The 19,443-nt window shown below is 39.3% G+C and overlaps 1 protein-coding gene across 6 annotated transcripts in view; it reads left to right on the top strand.

Moving 5' to 3' along the window:
• The window catches only part of ARHGAP12 (Rho GTPase activating protein 12), a 149,630-nt gene that overhangs the window by 61,320 nt on the left and 68,867 nt on the right, over positions 1-19,443 (top strand). For 5 of the 6 annotated variants that reach the window (XM_026652066.2, XM_026652067.2, XM_026652068.2 and 2 more), the window contains exon 3: positions 11,468-11,731. The exons of the other annotated variant lie outside the window; for it this stretch is intronic. In XM_026652066.2, the coding sequence (XP_026507851.1) occupies positions 11,468-11,731 (264 nt within the window). The remainder of the gene's footprint in view (positions 1-11,467; positions 11,732-19,443) is intronic. 6 annotated transcript variants of the gene reach the window in all.

Here is a 19,443-nt window from a genome sequence, read left to right on the forward strand (position 1 = left end):
GAATTTGCATGCAAAATTGTAAACTCATGCAAATATTTGCATTTATCTATCTTTGAAAATCTGTCGTCATACCATTCTTTTTTCTAACTTTCCATATTCTAGTGGGGAAAATACTGCATGAAAATCATAAAAATGCATTTGGTGTTTGTGTAAGGCTTATAATGATGGCAGCCTGAGTCTGTCTGTGTGTGCTGAAGATACTACATACAGTGTCAAGATTACAAGAGTAACAAGGACAAATCTGAGAAAGTAACGTGTACAAAAAAACTTTGTTCTTCTAATTGTAACTCAGTTTTTTCTAGCCCTCTTTCAAATCTATTTCTCTTGGCCCATACAGAGTCTACTAGAAATTTTTACTGTGATGTAACTAGAAGGATTAGATTTCTGGATTAGTGATTTAAAAAAAATTAATGCTCATTATGATGAATTGTACTATTTTGTAGTAGTAAATAACAGGAATGCATTTAAGATATATTTAAACCATTTTAACTTGGAACTATTAAGGACTATTTTGCCTAATATAACTGTGTCTGGTCAGTGCCTGTGTAACTCTAGAAACATTTCCCCAGGATGAATTAAATTACAACGTTCCTCAAGTTCTTTAGAGCTCTACAATGACATCTAGTGGGGATTGCTTTTTACAGTACTCTTGTTTAAATTAAAAAAAAAAAAAGTGAGATTTGGTAGAGGAAGAGTCCTGGTTATATCAAAAAAGTGAATTTAACTCCTTTAATGTACTTCAATTAAAGTTGAATTTTTAAAAATTGCAACTTTCCTCAGTACATTGTAATTTATTAATAATGTACATTGGAGCATCTGGGTCCAATTGCAATCTGTTGGGGCTCCATTGTGTTTAGACACTGTAAACTTACAAAGACACGTTAAATTCTGAAGAAATATTTCTGCATATTATATAATTATTTAGACTAGTTCTGGATAAGAATATAGTATTTCTCAAAGATGTGGTTACAAGTAAGGCTATGATTTCATCACGGAGGTCGCCGAAGTCATAAAATCTCTGACTTCCGAAGACCTCCGTGACTAGCATGGCTCCAGGGCCTTAGTTCCAATTGAGTCCTTTAAAAGAGCATTGTGCAGATTTCTGAGAGAACAGATCTGGGGAAGAAAGTAGCTGAAACCTTCGTTTGAGACTCTCAGCCCTCACGAGACTGCCCTTTGAACCCATGGCACCATGCTCCAGGACCCACCTTTCCATGAAAGTGGCATTCCTGATTGCCACCACCTCGGACAGAAAGGTGAGCGAGCTCAGTGCCATGATGGCAGACCCTCTCTACATGGTGTTCCACAGAGACAAGGTATCTTTGAGATTACACCCCAAATTCCTCTCTAAAGTGGTGTCTTAATTCCATCTTGCCAGTGTTCCATCCAAAACCACATGCCTCCTTCAACAACAGAACCCTGCACTCCCTTGATGTCGGATGTGTCCTGGAATTCTACTTGCACAGAACTGGATGTTTTCAGACTTTATTTATTTATTTATTTATTTTGCCATCACAGAGAGATCCAAGGACCAGGCTATCTCCTCCCAGACGATCTCTAAGTGTGTCCCAGGTTGAATTCTGGAATGTTATAAACAGTCAAACGTCCCCTCCTCTAGGTCACTCTGTATTTCAGATGGCTCTGCTGTTAACATCCTCGCACCCACCTCTGCATTGATTACTGCTCAAAAGTCACCCACATGTGGAATACATATAGGGATCATCACTCGAAGAAGAGGACCTTACTTACCTGTAACTGGAGGTTCTTCGAGATGTATCGTCTCTATTTGTATTCCACAACCTGCCCTCTTTCCCTTCTGTTTCGGACTCAATTGCACAACAGTAAGAGGGGAAACTGGAGTGGCGTCGACCTGCACTGCCCCTTATACCCTCAGTCAAGAGCATGAGGAAACGCACTACGTATGTGTGGGTCAGCGGACACTATTTGGAAACCCTTCTGTACTCAGGTGCATGGCGTGCCTGAGCACACGTGTGGAATACAGATAGGGACCGCATATATTGAACCTCCTCTTATATTTTAAGTGCCAGGAATGGCCGCAGTGCTGTACAATGCACAATTATCAGCCTCGAAGAGTTTACAAAAGAGAAGACCTTGAGGACGGGAATAATTTAGATTTATTCTGCTCTAACTTTACTAATCTCTTGTGGTGAAAAGTTGTCTGACAGGTTCATGCTTAAGAGTCTTTATGAGGGGATTTGAATGAGGAGAGGGTGGAGGGATGGGATGCTGGTATTGGGGTGGTTGATGCATGCATAGAAGCTGACATGGAAGACGGCAGAGACAGGAGTGGGAGAAGCAAGCAGATGGGGTATGGAGGCTGCATTACTGAAATTAAGGAGACTGGGGGGCATAAACAAGATTTGAAATGAATGCTGTGATATGGAGTTCAGAATTTTTAAAAGAAAGACAGTGAAGTATAAATTTAATATTATAGGTACAAGGAAGCTAAAGCAGCTGGGTATAATTCCAAGATAGCCATCCATGGGATGGGAAGTGGGGAACCAGGTATGATCCTGTTTCTGGAATAGTGAAGCTTTTTTCCTTCCAGCATGAGATTTGAGGTTTTTATTTAGCAGGTTAAGATAGTTTTGTTTTGTTTTTTAACCTTTAAAACTATCATATGCCATAATAAAACTAGATAGGAACACCAAAACTTGTCATGCATACGGTGGAAAATGTGATTTATTTCACTGGTTTTCCAGCAGTGCAAGTTTCAACTTTTTTGACCAACTTTTCTGTGTTCCTATTAAGTATATTTGTCGTAAACCAGGAAATCTGCTTTCTAACAGACATAGGTTTGTAATCTCAGGCTGTTCCTCTTATAGCTATTTCCCCTTTTGGTTATGGGTGTTGGCCACTTGTGGCTTCTATTTGACTGTGTGGTATAAACCAAAATATGCTTCCTCATGTAAGCAAAACCATCTATTTATGACCAGGTGTGGTCTAGATTATCAGTGTAGGTTTTGATTATAATTGTATAATGCAAGCTCTTTCTTATGTCGAAACAGATTTTTTTTTTCTGCTTTGAAAAGACGCAGCAAAAAATGAATGATATTTTTGCCTCCAGAGATGAAAATTTCAGTTTAAAACTAAGTAGAAGACTGAGGGGAAAAATACAGAATATAATTTATTTAGGAGCTATGAAGAAAAAAACCTGCTGACAATACTAACCCCAGACACGGGGATATAGATTCTGCATTAACAGAAAACTTCTGTACAGCTTAAGTCAATAATAGGTTGCTAGTATAATCACCTCAGTTCTGAAAAATGACATACTAGTATCATGTTCTAGGTATTATAGTGGTGCAGCAGCGCCATATAGTTAAGGTTGCGTCATGACATCTGTTTTAGCAGACTTAAAGTTCAATCTTTAATGGACATGTTTAGTCAGATACCTTTAGAATTTGGCATGCATCAGAAGGGTGCAAGATAGGGGGTTATTGCCCAAATTTGGAGTAATTTGAGCCAAGGGTTCCAGAGATATAAGCCAAGGAGGAAAAATAGCAATTTTTAAAAAAGTTTCTAGATTTTTGCGCAGAGTTAGAGATCAAACTATTGATGTGATGTGGGTCAGAATAGTCAGTCTGTCAAGTTTTACCTAAGGTAGTGCATGGTATCTACTCAGACTTTGGGGGATCCACATTCTTTCTTCTAATTAAGAAAATGTACATTTTTATACTGTGCATGTGCAATACAGAAAAACAGGTCGAGGATTTCTGTTCCTACCATTTTATGTGCTTTAAAGCTCAACTCTTGTAAGTGCCCTAAAATCTGAACCGTTAGATTGCTTTGAATTTTGGTATGCCTTATGGGCATGCAGGGTAGCATTAGTAATCCAAATTTGGGGTTCTTTTACCAAGGGGTCCCCAAGTTACTGCCCTCCCAAAACTGTTTCCTTCTGCTGCCTTGTACTGTTAAACTGAGATGCTGATGACTGAATGAATCACAGACCTCTTGATGACTGGGAACTCCCCGTTTAATTAACATAACTAAGGATGATTTAATCAGAAGCCTGCACCTGAAGGTATGTCTACACTGCGAAGTTGTGGACAAAACTTTTGTCTTTCACGGTACTTAAAAAAGCCCCCCCCCCCCCCCTTCTCTGCGAAAGAAAAGTTTTGCCAACCCAAGTGGCAGTGTGAATGCGGCTTTGTTGGCAGGAGCACTCTCCTGCCGACGAAGCTAAGACGAAGCTAACACTGCTCGTGGGGCTGGAAGTATTTTGTCGGCAAAAGTGCTGACAAAGAGCGTTTACGCACGCTGACTTCTAGTGACAAGGCTGTGTTGACACAGCCTTGTCATTAAAAACTGCGTGGTGTAGACAAGCCCCGAGACAAAAGGAGTTTTGGACTGAGTGTTTGGAGGTTACAACAATTTGAGTCATGGGTGGTGATTCTAGTTTGGGGGAAACGTAATCAAAGTATTTGGGGGGATATAATCATGTGAATGCTGCCTGCGAGAGTACGGTAATTGAGGGGTGAAGAATGGGGCAGTAGAGGGGTTTGGAGCTGCAGGGGGGTTATGAGGAGGGGGATAAATGGGAGTGGGTGGGAAGTGAGGGGAGAGATGTCTGGCTCAGGTGATGAAGTGAGGGGTGGAGTACTTGGAGAAGGGACATGGGGATGAGTGGCAGAAAGATTGGGAGAGAACAGGGGCAATATACCTGTCAGCTCTACATTCTTCCCTCATGTGTGCCCCCAGATCTGGGGGGGCTTTTAGCTCCACAAAGGGCAGAGCTAGAGATCCAGCTATTGCTGTGGCGCAGGTCAAAATGGTCTCAGATGGTTAATTATTATCTAAGGTAGTGCATGACACCCACTAAGTCTTTGTGGGTCCCAAATTAAAAACAAGTTCACTTCTTCATTTGCATAGACGTGCAGTCTGGAAGGATTAGTGCACATTCACCCGTAAAGGGAAAAAAAAAAACCCATGAAGCTTTCTATGAGACATGTTATGTTTGCCTGGGAAGTTCAAGAGAATGTGCTGACGCCATTGCCCCTGTGAACACCCTGCCAGTGATGTCTCTGGTCCAAACCTTTGTACCGCTGTGCAATAAAAATGTTGCTTCTAAAAGGTTGCTTAATATAATGAGATTTTTAATATGTGGGGAGGCTTACTGTGAACGCAACAGAATAGTTAGTGCAGAACATTGATTTGAGCAAAATACAAACTTCTGTATATCAGGAAATGCACAGGTAAGGTTGCCCATGCACCCATAACTTTACCCTCTTTGAGCAATGCCTCAATAGGTCCTGTTAACACACACACACCTTTATTCTGCCAACCCCACAGTTGCAGAAATATACCAGCTTTTCACCTCCTTTTATAACCCCCATTCACTCTCACCACAGAATTCCATCTAACACTATTGAAGGACAAACAAGAAAAAAAAAAATGCCTGTGCTATCTCCCCTCTACCATCTTAGAGCGATGCCTCAATAGGCACATGGCACATACACTGATCCTTGGCACTATAAAATTCAGGATTGTTCCATATACACCTCTACCACGATATAATGCGACCCGATTCGGATATAACGCGGGAAAACAGTGCTCCGGGGGGCGCGGGGGGGTGGGGGGAGGCGGGGCTGTGCACTCCAGCGGATCAAAGCAAGTTCGATATAACGCGGTTTCACCTATAACACGGTAAGATTTTTTGGCTCCCGAGGACAGCGTTATAGAGGTGTACTGACATAGAAAGAGTACCACACGTGTAGAGTTTAAGAACCACTTCACAGCCTCTTACACCTCCCTTACACTTACTCAAGGATACCATCTCAACTTACGCTTGAATTTAGGATTCTAATGTTTTAATGATGGCTATCTTATTCCCCCTTACTGTGGACAAGACACTGCTACCCATATAATCTACGCAATTCTGCATAGAAAGGATGCATACTGGAGTGTATGTGAATGATTCTGTCAGCTAGTGCCTGATCCAGGGGAATAGAGGGAAGGTGGTGTGGGCACCCTTCCCGCCTCTCTATATCCCCTCTTTTGCCTTTAATAGCGTTAGATGGAATCTTATGTGTAAGAGTGAATGGGTTGTGAGAGGAGGTGAAGGTCTTGTACATTTCATCAACTGTGGGATTGGCAGAGTAAAGTTGCATGGGCAACCTTAACTGCATTTCCTAGTTTTCATAAGTTTGAGGTTTTGCTCAACTCAGCATCCTGCAAGGGGATGACATACCACCATGCAGCCTTAACTTTTCATTAACATAGTTTTTGCCATTGGTATTTATATGGCAATGTGGATTGACTTTTAAATCAACGATTTTAAATCATGGTTTAAATTAACTTTTCCATTTGTACTTCAGTTATTTTCTAAAGAAAGGTGCATTCTTACTAGTTGATATAACTATTAAAACATGTTGATTTACAACTAATTGGTCTTTCACTAGATTTAGTACATTTATTTAAGCAATTATATAGCTTAATATCATCAGATTCTTATTAATTGTACAGTTTTAGGATGTTAGAAAATGGTGAACGATATATTTGCTTGTTTACTAGAAAATTAACTTTTATGCTCATGATATGTGTCAAGCTGCATTAGAATGGTAACTGGAATTTAATTAAACACACAATAGCATATAGCATTTATTTTTATTAAACAAAACAATCTTAAATGTTTTGGATACATAAACTTCTCTTACCAAAACATGTTTCACATTTACAACTAAATGATTTATTAAAGGAACAGAGGGATTAACTGTAGTCCGTGAATTGAACTGATTATTTCCGGTCAGCTTGAGACAATTTTCAAAAATGCCTAAATGAAAGTGACTAGATCTTAAGTTTCTACTTGCCTAAGTCTCTTGAAAATAGACAATTTTCTAAATTACTAAAGGCTGTCCTTCAAACTACTAAAATAAGTAGCTCCCATCACCTTCTGTCTTGGTTTTAGTCATAGACTGGAAGAGAGAGATAAGTTTTCTTGTGTTTTCAGCTTCTAGTCACCTTCTCAATTTTGAATGAATTATTCCAAATGAAGAAAATATTCTTCATACTGCTTGAATGGTTCACCTTCAGTCCTGAAATTTATTATGGTTGGCATGATTGATTGGTGATTATTAGATGCCCATGTCATAGCATCAGCATCTTGCTCGGCAGTTAGGCATCTATCCATTGGTACTTTGGGTTGAGAATATTGGCAAGAAAATGAGGTGGAATAAGAGCTTGATCCATCTGCTTCATTACTGCCTGCCTGCAATTTAACTTTGTTGTTGGGTATTTTTTTCTTCAGTGTCTCGAAGTTCTTTCCAAATTTCAATAGCATCAGAAATAGAGCAACAATCTTTTTGGAGTTTGTCCAGGGCTATGGACATAGGTTTCAGTATATTCAGCAGATCTTCTACATTTCTTTTTAGTCCAATGTTGACTACTTTGGCTTTGATTGGTCCATGTGTTTTTTGTCATGATTTTCTTCAGAAATAGTAATCCGAATAGGCCAGTTCTTGATAAATAGGTCAAAACAGTCAACCACTGAATTCCGTCATACATCTTGGGGGAGAATTTGTTTGGAGAGTCCTGCTCTCTTCAATGAAACTGAAGCAAAGCGGTTCTTATGGAAGTATTTTCCAGTTTCAACTTTTTCCTTTATTCTTGGAGTTGTACTTAAGTCTTTGGCTAAAAGAGGAATCAAATGAGCACTGCACCCATCTGTTATACGTTTCAGGTTACTTCAATATCTTCTAGATTTCTTTTAATCTTTGTTACATTTGTGGTATTGTCTTTGACAAAGATACACACTTGACACTTCAATTTTTGTTTACAGTTTGCTATGGCTTTTACTGCTGCTACTTCTAATTATTCTGCTCTATGGGCATTTCCTGATGTATCAATTGTTTCTGTAAGATAGACAACTCCATCTGCTGATATCACACAATCATATATTATTGGATAATTGTGTACATTGCTCCACCCATCAAGACTCAGATTAATGAATTTCCCATCAACATTTTTTTGCACACTGTTCAATTTCCTTCTGGTACAGTGTATCCAGCAATGTTCTGGCAATGTCTGCTCTGCCAGGTGGCCTGTAGCCTGGTCATAATGATTGAACCATGTCAATGAAATGTTTGTTCTGAACAAGACAAAAGGGAGAATTTGTTTTATAAATGAACTCAGCTATCTTTTTATCTATGGAGTCTTTCTGGAATTTGCTGGTCCTGATTATGAACTCATTCATGGTTTTACTAGATAATGAAGAAAGACGGCAAGTTACTTGTATCAAAAAAAGACTGTTTAGCTGATAGTGGTACAGGCAGATGACTCTGAAGTTGTAGATATTGCAGATGTTTGATGTTAATAATTCAGTGTCTAAGCTGGACCTTGAAACAAAGTGGTTAAGAAAAGTCACTCTTACTCACTGAGTATTCTTCAATACATTGATTTTTTTTTTTTAGAGATCTGTAAATGAAAGGTTCCTCCTTGTGAAGGTGCTTGTACTTCTGTTTATACTAAACCCGCATTGTTAGGGAGAAGAATTATTTAATAGATCACAAGGATTATCTAAATCAGGGGTGGCCAACCTGTGGCTCTTCAGAAGTTTAATATGCGGCTCCTTGTATAGGCACCGACTCCGGGGCTGCAGCTACAGGTGTCAACTTTCCAGTGTGCTGGGGGGTGTTCATGGCTCTGCCACAGGCCCTACCCCCACTCCACCCCTTCCCGCGTCCTCCCCTGAGGCTGCCGTGCCCTCACTCTTCCCCCCCCCCCCTCCAGAGCCTCCTGCATGGCACGAAACAGTTGATTGGGGGAGGGAGGGGGAAGCGCTGATCGGCGGGGCTGTCGGTGGGTGGTAGGCACTGGGAGCAGGGTGGGGAAGCTAATGGGGGGGCTGCTGACGTATTACTGTGGCTCTTTGGCAATATACATTGGTAAATTCTGGCTCCTTCTCAGGCTCAGGTTGGCCACCCCGATCTAAATCTATTTAAACTTTTATTTCTAGCAACATACCAAACCGCTTGAGAAAAAACATTTTTTAAATGTTAAAATTCATAAATGCCTAATAAAATTTTACTTTTAAACTGGAAATATTCACCTTCGATATTTGCTTATATGCAGCGATAAAAATCACTTCAGAAGTCTATCAGTAACAGTAAAAATATAATTGATAAATACTCGCACTTCAAAATAACATACCAGCTATATTTGGAATGCAAACATTTTGAAATTCTTAAATCTACCCAAAACACCAATTTATGACAGTAATCTGTTTTCATTTCCTAGCATAGTAAGAAATGGTAAGCAGGCTAATAAATTTATTTTTGCACCATTCTTATCAGCTAATCCAGATTGAAGATGATGATACGGATGTGTCTGAAACAGTCATTTCCTTTTGGGGAGCATTCTTCATAATCTTTCATTCTGATAACCAGGCCTTTCATCTTTGTGTTGCACTGTTTACATTTAGCATGTGTTCCTTTCTTATCCGGAGGTTCACAAAATTCTGGAAAATAAGTAAAAATATTCCCAAATAGGGTCTTTTTTATAACCTGCAGCCATGGCAGTATTTTCCTTCTGTTCCCATGTGTTGAAATCAACACTAGAGGCTGCACTCAAATGAATGTTGTCCCTTCTTCACACAGTGTCCTGCTTTGACACCAGTATTACTCCTTTTCTGGTTGTGCTCCTTCTCCCTTTTTACATAACTCCCCCACCCCTACCCCCAAGAAATCAAAAGGACTAATAACAATCCAGGACTTCTGCTTGTGTAACTCACATGCCTTTTGCACTGCAGTATTTTATTTGTTGCAAAATTAATGGATTTCAGTTAGTTTGTATCTCTGTCTGTGTATACATGGAAGGAGGCAGAGAAAGGTCATTTACTTGAAGTGCCCAGAACAATCCAGAAGCAAGGGCTGGTAGTTACTGGGTAGATGAGTTTTTCCATGAGCTGAAGAGTAAGTTTCCATAGTGGGTAGAGTCATAAGCATTCGTCATTTTGAGAATCGAGCCAATCAGAACTTAGGTAGGGAGAAGCTATAAAATAGGAGTACGAGTATGAGACCACCCAGGTGGTCAGTGAGTGATCCTGATGGGATACATGATGGTATGTCCTAAAGTCTGAGGCTGGGTCCCAATGCCTGTGATGACTTTGCTAGTTTCTTGCACCCTGTAGCACAGCCCCTGGATCCCCCATAAGATTAAACCTTTTATACAGTATATGACTTATTGTGCCATATTTATAAAGCTTGACCTCAAAAGTTAGATTTGTTCCCCCTGATTCTTTCTTTGTATGGAAAAGTTGCCTTTAACTCAGTTTTTGATAGAGGTTCATGGATTAAGCATATTTATTTTTAAAATGTTTTAAGAGATTATGATAAGTTTAGACATAACATATTTTGTATTACAGTAAGATTTCATTTTAAACAGGTTTATTTTTAAAAAGAAACATACTTTAAATGTAAATATTTTTTTATCCATCCTGTCATATGGTGATGTTAACATACTATGGGGTGGTGTTATGCTTTTAGAATTATATATATTTTTAAAAAATAAAAAGACAGTTTTTTCCCCTGTAAGTAGTTTTGTGGTTCATAATTCTGTGTCTGAATTTCCAATAGTTTTTCCTGTGAGTAGATGGTTGAGGATGTTCTCTACCTGAGCTCACCATCTTAGCAGAAATTTGCATTTATTTACCGTTGCTAGTAGTAGTATTACATTCTCCTGCAGATGTTGGTTGTGGTTCTGCTTCTTGTATTTAGGACTAAACTTTATCTGTTCCACATTACTGTTTAGACAGGTAAAAGTTATTCCTTTTGTTGACATTGATAAATTACGGTGGTATGCAAAATATTTTGTTTGTACTAAATAATATCTTAAATCTATTTAGAATAGATTGATTAGCTCAGTTCTGTGACTGTTAATTTGGAAAAAATTACAGAGGAAAGGCTCAAGTGAAATTCCCAAATTCCTTAGTCCAATACTGTACTCACTACTTTAGACTGCACTGCCTGTTCTATCTCACTTTCAAGATAGAGGATGAGAGGTGTAAAACAGTGCTTTTCCCCCCTCCTTTTGCTCCACACGCATTCCAAGTTTGGGGAGGAGACGAGCCATCAATATTTCATGTCTTGAAATGAAACCCAGTGAAATCTTCCAGTTATTGAATACTGCTTTATCTTTTCACAAGTCTGCCATATGAGATCATTAAAAGATGCCATTTGCAGGAATGTTTAAAGATTTTTAATAAACTATAAATACAGTTTGTGAAATAACCCTTGTGGTTATGGGTCAAAAAATAGATTTGTTTTTGTTTGACTTTGATTTGACTGTTTTAATTGCAAAAGGTCTCTCTGTATAAAAGTAAGACTTCGTTTTTGATTATATAAATTATATTTCCTCTTATACTTCTGTAATATAATTGATTTTTATTAAAGGAGAAAATTAAAAATACACTTGCAGTTTAAGTAATACTTAATTTCTTCTCTCACAATAGCCAACTACTCCACCAAGCCAAGGCAGGCCGGATTCACCAGTTTATGCTAATTTACAAGAACTGAAAATATCTCAGTCTGCACTTCCACCTTTACCTACAAGTTCCCCAATTCAGATTAATGGAGAATGGGAAACCCATAAAGATACTACAGGACGTTGTTACTACTACAACAAAGGAACACAAGAAAGAACCTGGAAACCTCCTCGTTGGACCCGGGATGCAAGCATAAACAAAGGGGATTCCCAGAGCCAAGCTGATCAGGAGGTAGTTATTCAGTATAACTAGAACAGTGAGATTGAGTGATGCATGGCTATGTTCTTGGGCTAGTAAATTATGTTGCTGCCTATTTGAACTGTAAAATTAAAATGTAAACTGCTTTGAGGTAGAGAGGAATTGTTTTTCATTATTTTCCTCTTCTTCTCTGGAGGAAAAGCCTCTTTCATTTGGCTCGATGTGTGTTAGTATAATTTGTGTTACTCTAATCTGTCAAACTCATGTGCCCCCAAACTAGAAGTGAGCCCAAACGTCTGGGCTTGCACTTTTAGAGTTGCTTCTTCCTCATTGGGTACCTGACACCTGTAGTTAGTATTTTATTTTTCTTTCCTTCCTTTGAAGAACAAGTGCATGGCCTTCTTTGAAGCTAATAAGCCCCCATGTAACAGTGGAGTAAGTCAGCTGTAACATCTAGGATGTGGAATGCATTCTCTTGTGCATTCTGTCCTCTTAGTGATGTTATGTCTAGAAGAAGGATCTTGGAAAAATAAGATGTGGCTGGCTTGAAAGTCTACACACTAAATTATTCTTCGTGCTCTCATATGCTGATTTGGATCTTGTGGCATATCTTCCTATCTCAATGGACAGAAAACAGTGGAGTCAATCACTGGCCAGACAATTTTGGCACACCTTTCCTGTGGCTTTTTTCGTGCTTTGATCAATTGTCCCTTTGCTTCTTCTGTACCAGAACATATCTTACAGTGCACAAATTCATTTATTGGCATCTCACTTTCATGCTGTCAGAAGCTTCCTTTACTGTAGAGGGTATCATACTCAGCTTGGAGGAACAGTTATTCCCTAGCTTTCTCTCCCTGCACTGCCCTTTAAAGAGCTTCATTTTAGGCTCAGAATGTGATCTGTCAGTCCTCCTTGGACAGAAGGACTAAATTTGACCTATAGACAAATAAAAATGGGATTTCCTCAAGTTTCCTTAAGGAATATTGGAACGAAATTTAAAGCTCAAATTAAACAAAATAGTGTGATAACACTACCAAATAATTCCTTAGAAATTCTTATTGGACTTCCTAGTGGTGGTAGGAAATAAGAGTTAATTTTTCATATTTTAGTGCTGCAAAATAGTAGCTAGTTACTGGAAAAAATTGTCTAATGTTAATTGACTGGCTTATAAATTTTGGAAGGGTTTCTATAATCAGTTACATGCATAACAAAACAGGAAAAAAAAGGTTATTTAGATGTTTGGATACCATGTAATTAATAATATGATAAAATCTGCAAGAAAACAAATCTTTAAAAAATTGTCTACAGTGAGATTGGAATGAAAATGGAAAGACATGCTGCTTTGCTCCCAGTATTTTCCTCAGTGATCTACACTTATTGGGTCTTGATAGGCAATGTGCAGAAACAGTACTGTTTGTAGAATAGAAATAATGCTCGTAGTCAGTTTTAGACAGAAATGTAAATTTTATTTCTGCAATAAAGAGTATAATTTTGATACATTAACAATGATGGAATGTGAAGATGTCATACTTAAGCCATTATATAAAAAGGAAAAGCAAAAGAGAACGGTGATACGTTAAAGTTTTGAAATTTTTTATTTTGAACTTGATTTCATCAGAGTTGGGATAGTTACAGTGATTGCATGCATCATCATGGAAGCAATCCTTAACACCTGTTTCCTAGACTTGAATTTGCTTTTCAACAGTTTCTGAATGGTCACGTAGAACCTGTCTTAGTTCAGAACTGTAAAACTGCAAATTGCAAGACTCGACTGCAAGACAGGTACAATTTTGTGTTAGGGCAGTTTAAGTCCTGTTTGGAAAGAGTGTGTTCTTACATTATTTTTCCATCTACATATGCATTTCTATATAGCCATCTCTCCCTTGTTTATAGTATCTATGCATTATTTACATAATGTGTCTTTTTTAGTAAATTCCACAGATCTGTTACAGTAGAACCTCAGCATATTTGTAGCATTGGAGGCAGCATTCAAAATTGCAAGTATGTTGAAGAGTCATTATAACAGATCCATGGAACCTATTACTTAGAAATACTGCTGAAAATAAATAAATCTCTGCTTACCTGAAAACTTTCTAAGATGTACATGCATATTTTCCGAGCTGAGCAGCCACTTACCACTTTCCTCTTCTCCTTGCATATCAGTAAACCAATCAGTAAGAAACATGAGGAAACTCTAGTTGGAGGGAGGTGTGACTATTTATTTAAAATTATAAATTCTTTTAAAATACACTTTTATCTTGCCAGTCTAACTGTTAGATGAATCTCAGAAACTGATATGACTGGAAGAAAAAACAAACATTTACTAGCAAACTTCCCACTTGATTTTTTCAGTGCCCAGTTTTAACATTTCATTTTTGTTGTTGGTTTTTTTTTTAGTACAAGCATCTTCCTCAGCTGTACTTTGTTGTAAGTACTTTGTTATAAGTACTTAATCGGAAAACTGATTTAAAACTTTAGAGTGCTGGTGTCCTGATGTAAAAGATGAGGGCTTCAAAAGTTTCTGACTCTGGATTATTACTGTAATAGGAGGAAGGGGAGAGAGAGAAATGATTCCTCTTCCATGGTCTTGCCCACCCCCAACAGGATTGAATCTCTGCTGCTTCTCCTAGATTCTGAAGCAGCATCACTGTGGCATTTACAAGCATTTCATCAGTTTCACTGCCTCAGAGCCTGTAGGCAGCAATGAAGCAGATTATATGCTTGTAAATGTCATGGTGCTGCTTCTGACACTCTCCCATTAGCTAAAAAAAAAATTTCCCACTCACGGTTGTTGACTAGAAGAGGACTTCATTCAAAGTCTGGTTGAAATAGTAGCTCTTCAGTAACCAGCCCTCTAGCAGTCTCCTGACAATAGGTTGATGGTATACATTATTTTCCACCCCATCTTTCTTCCTTCTTTCCACTGTCAGCACTAACAATGGGCCTTGTCTTTTTGCTTCAGTCCTTCATCAAAGAGCTGCATTTTACCTTTTGGCTTCCCCCTACCTTTGAATCATAATCTTACCATGTGGTCCTACCCTCATGAATATTTTATTCATTTTTGTGATGAATACCTCATTTCATTGATGGTTAAAGTTTAGTTCTTCATCTTTGTTCATGATCCTTGTGCACTTGTTTTCGGACAGTCATGTCTTTTCAGTCTCTTTAAGGCCACTGAAGAGTGCATGCTTTGAGTAATGTAAACTTTGTTCTGGTTAAGGTTTCCCAATCACAAATGATCCTCAGAAATTAAATAACCGTTGTGTCCTTGGTGGCTGGATTCCACAGTCTCTGAACCTCTGAGATACTGCTATAACCTGATAATATAGATAGTATTTTTCAGAAAGTGAAAATTGTCAGACGTATTAATTTTCAGCCCTTTCATCCATTGGGCCTTTTCCTGTTTGCATTTTGGGAGTTTAATTATCTCTTTTCATCTGCTGTATGTTGGACATCTTAACTATGAATTTTTTCAAGTATGTTTGTTGTATCTTCTGGCAAATCTGCCACCTATATTCTCTTGAGTCCTAGTGGTTGAGTTGCAGATGTCTAGCAATAAAATACAATGACAATTTAAATAATCAGATCCAGGGTGCAGCTAATATTTCTTAAGTGCAAGATTGGGTATGATAAAGATGTAAACGTGAGACTCTCCAAAGATTTGAGGAAAAATCAACTATGATAGGACACATGCTCTGGTTCTAGATCTTCTCTGATGATCAAGATTCAGATTGTTTTCTTAAAATGTATACCCTAATACTATTGGTCTAGAGTAGTAAATCTAAGGCCTTTTCACTTATAGATTGATGTATAAAATTGTACTTTCACACATTTAGGTCTCTAACTGAAATGAATGAGTATATCTCAAAATGTTAAACAGCAAGCATAAATAGAAAAGGAAATAACCCACTGGACTTTTTATAAGTTTGTATACATGGGAGAAATGGCTGGCCACTTAAATTTTGTCAGAAAAGTGGGAAAGCAAGGTGACTTAGATCTGAGGGGTGTGTAAGGTTATACTGAAGCAGATGGCAATTGAATTAGCTCATTATTGGTCCTGAAACTCCTTGATTAGGAAGGAAAGTTTAGATAATTAGAAACTGATGTAGCTGTACCTTTTTATAGGCAAAGTAAGTGAAAGTGTTTCAGAGCATAGCTGCACTTCTAATGGACAGGGGGGGGACTTGATAAACACAAAGGAAAAACAAATATAGTTCCAGTGAAGTTTTCTGCAAGTTCTCGGTATTTAGCACAAAAAAAGTACCTAATGACCAAGAACGAGGGCCTAAAAATCAGGAGTCTAGAAAGTAAATAGGAGGTTGCAATTATTAGATGAGCTTCATCCTAGGCAATGCATGCTAATATATCTGAGGAAGAATAATGCGAAACAGATATTTACAGGGTGAATATGTTGAACAGTAAAGTGATGTGGGAATATGGGCAATGAGTTAAGTTTGAACTAGGAATGCAGTATGGTAGCAAAAAGGGTAATACAACTTTTGGCTGCACGTGAAGAGGCATTTTGTCACGGAGAATGGTAGTGGTTTCTCTGTACATGGCTTAGAAATGAACATAATAGAATGTGCCATTCTGGATACCTCATTAGCAGAAAGTTGTAGGCAATCCATAGAAGAGCAGCAAAAACAAAGGCTGTAGGGACTGATTGAAAATTAGATAAAAACTAAATATATCTTTGCCAAATATTTGAAATAGATAAAGGGAAAGGACTTGTTTAAGGTTGTACACAAAGTTACGATTAGGAGTGATGGAAATAAAAACAAACTTCCTAATGAGTTTAATTGTGGAATAATTTTCAAAAGGAAGTGGTGAATGCTGCACTACTGACCCAAACAGTAGAAAGTATATTGTAAGGGGGGGGTGGACACTGGCAAAGGAATGGATTTGGTGATTTTGTCACTCATATTTCTCATAGCTGTGAACAGTAACTCTGGGGTTTGCAATAGAGCTGTACAGAAGACAGGAACAAAAATATAGGGATCTCTTTAGAGACAATATGATGACCATGGAGAATTGGATTGTGGAGAGAAGGGTGAAAATACTTCATTCTTATGAATGTATAAGATTCAGAGGACAAGGGAAATTCAAAAACCTATTAAGAGCATAGATAAAATAATGAACAAGCGAAGGATGATGGAGATAGGGAAGATAAACAGTAAGTGGAAAAATAGTGAAAGAATCCAGAACTTCATGTGTCTGCAGTAGCACCCTTTTTATGGATATTTTTTCTGGGAGTTTGTGGTAGTTCTCTGAGAACAAATGGAATCTTTCATAGTGCATAATAACAAGAACTACTACAAAAATGGTTTGTTGAATGTCAACTACGGGCTCTTTACCACTGATCTTAAATAGAGTTGAGAACCACAAAAAGAATATTGAAAGGAAATTTTATGTCGTCAAGAATGTTAAAAAATTGGCCTATGCAACTTCTAATTTTGAGAGAAAAACTGGAATAGAGAAGGTGACTTTGTATGTTTCTCTTCAGTTTTTAAGAACACCTGTAATTCTGTGTTAAGGGAATAGCTATGACTTGAAAGCATACGATTCTAGAAGTGAGTGAACCTTCTAAAGGTAGTTGGTAGGAAAGTGAGATTGGTTCAAAACTACCTTTCCTGCCAAAATGTAATTGGTTTGATACCAAACATTTGATTCCCCCCCCCCCCCTTTTTAAGTTTGATCTCTAATTATCCAGTAAGTCCTTTGGTATAAGCAAAACAGTTGTATAATTGTAACAATTATTGAACAAACTGAATAAGCCGTTCATTCTTTCACAAGGTTTTATTTCACTCTGGTATTTATTTGTATTAGAACAGTGGCTTGGAGCCAACTGAGAACAGGATACCATTTAGCATTGTACAAATAGAAGTTATAGTCTAAATAGATAAAGAAGATGAAAGGAAGGAAAGAATGCTTTGCAATTGTTATGTTAGCACCATTAGTTTTGTGTGGGATGGAGGTTGGTGGTACAATGTTTTTAATTTTGTTGCTCCAGTTTAGTAAGGGGAATAGCTAAAAAGACAAACACAAGAAGAGAGGAGGGTAAGAATGTAAGGCAGGAAGGAAGGAGGGGGGCATGGAAAGCAGACAGAGTGGGGTTGCGGTGAAGAGACTGAGGGAGCACACAGGAGTGTTTGTAGCAAACAGCCAGTCAGCATCGGAGAGAGAATATGAGAATATTCAGACTGAAAACTGGAGAAAGCAGTCTATCATTATTGTTTTATAGCTCCTGCTTCAACTGCTTCTGCAGCTGCCCTTAAGTGTCTGTCTGGCTCCTCCCTGAAGTTTCTCTCTTCCTTTCTCCAAGCCCACACAGCTGGGGGGAGAGGTGGGTTCTCATGAAGCCTAGTTATTCCTGGAATTGGAGGTCTCTTGTATAGTTCTGGGCTCAGACTTGCTTAAACTTCTTCAACTGCTTCTGCCAGATAAAGAATATAAAATGTCTTCACTTGATTTATTTTTCTAATCACAAAACAGGAATTGCATTAAAGTTTAGACCTATACCACCTAAATTCCTTTGTCATGTGTAAGATCTTGCATGATACGTGTGAAGAAGGTATTCCAGTTGAGATTCGTTTGCCTCTGTGATCCTCAAGGATGATAACTTTTATATAGTTGCACTTGTGCCTAACTGGAGTGTAACTTGAGGGCAGACTTTGTATAGTAGAGTAGATGAGACTTTGTTCTAGCAGAATTCTTCCATTCACAGGTATTCTACTGGGATTTAACTGTATGGTATTTCTGCAGTGGCATAGTGGTAGTAGTAACTGCTTGGCAGAGGCAGAATATAGATGCACTAAATTATTTGCAAAGACAGACTGTTATCTGAAAAGTCCAAAGAGCGCTCAGGGAGGGGGCTGCAGGTTGAGGCAGGGCATTAGGGTGTAGGAAGGGGTGCGGGCTCTGGGCTGGGGATGAGGGATTCAGAGTGTGGGAGGGGGCTGGGGCAGGAGGTTGGGGGGGGCTGAGAGCTCTAGCTGGGGGTGCAGGCTCTGGGATGGTCCTGGGGATGAGGGGTTTGGAGGGTTAGGAGGGTGCTCTGGGTTGGGCGGGGCTCAGTGCTGGGGAAGGGGGTTGGGGCACAGGCTTACCTTGGGCAGCTCCCAGTCAGCGGCGCAGTGGGGCTAAGTCAGGCAATCACTGCCTGTCCTGGCTCCTCGCTGCACCCTGGAAGTGGCCAGCAGGTCCAGCTTCTAGGCCGGGGGAGGAGAGGGGGCCAGGAGGCTCCGTGCGCTGCCCTTGCCCCCAGGCACTGCCCTTGCCCCCAGGCACTGCCCCCTCAGTTCCCATTGGCCACAGTTCCCAGCCAGTGGGAGTGCAGAGCCGGTGCTTGGGGCGGGGACAGCGTGCAGGGCCCCGTGGTTCCCCCGCCTAGGAGCCGGACTTGCTGGCCACTTCCGGGGCGCAGCGCAGTGCCAGGACAGGTAGGGACTAGCCTGCCTTAGACCCACAGGACAGCTGACCGGACTTCTAACGGCCCGGTCGGCGGTGCTAATCGCAGCTGCCACGGTCCCTTTTCGACCGGGAGTTCCAGTTGAAAACCAGACACCTGGCAACCCTAGATGTGCCCCCTCCTATGAATAGTGAACCAGTCCGAACTGCTACCAGCCATGGGAGCTAGAGAATCTAAAAGGGACTCTATAGATAAGATGGATGCTGGAGTTTTTGGTGTATGGCACATCTGACTTTGGGACTACCCTATCACATGGATAAAAAATGGAGGAGACGTA

The sequence above is a fragment of the Terrapene carolina genome, unplaced genomic scaffold (assembly GCF_002925995.2).
Source record: "Terrapene carolina triunguis isolate 2854851 unplaced genomic scaffold, T_m_triunguis-2.0 Scaffold111, whole genome shotgun sequence".
Taxonomy (NCBI): domain Eukaryota; kingdom Metazoa; phylum Chordata; order Testudines; family Emydidae; genus Terrapene; species Terrapene triunguis.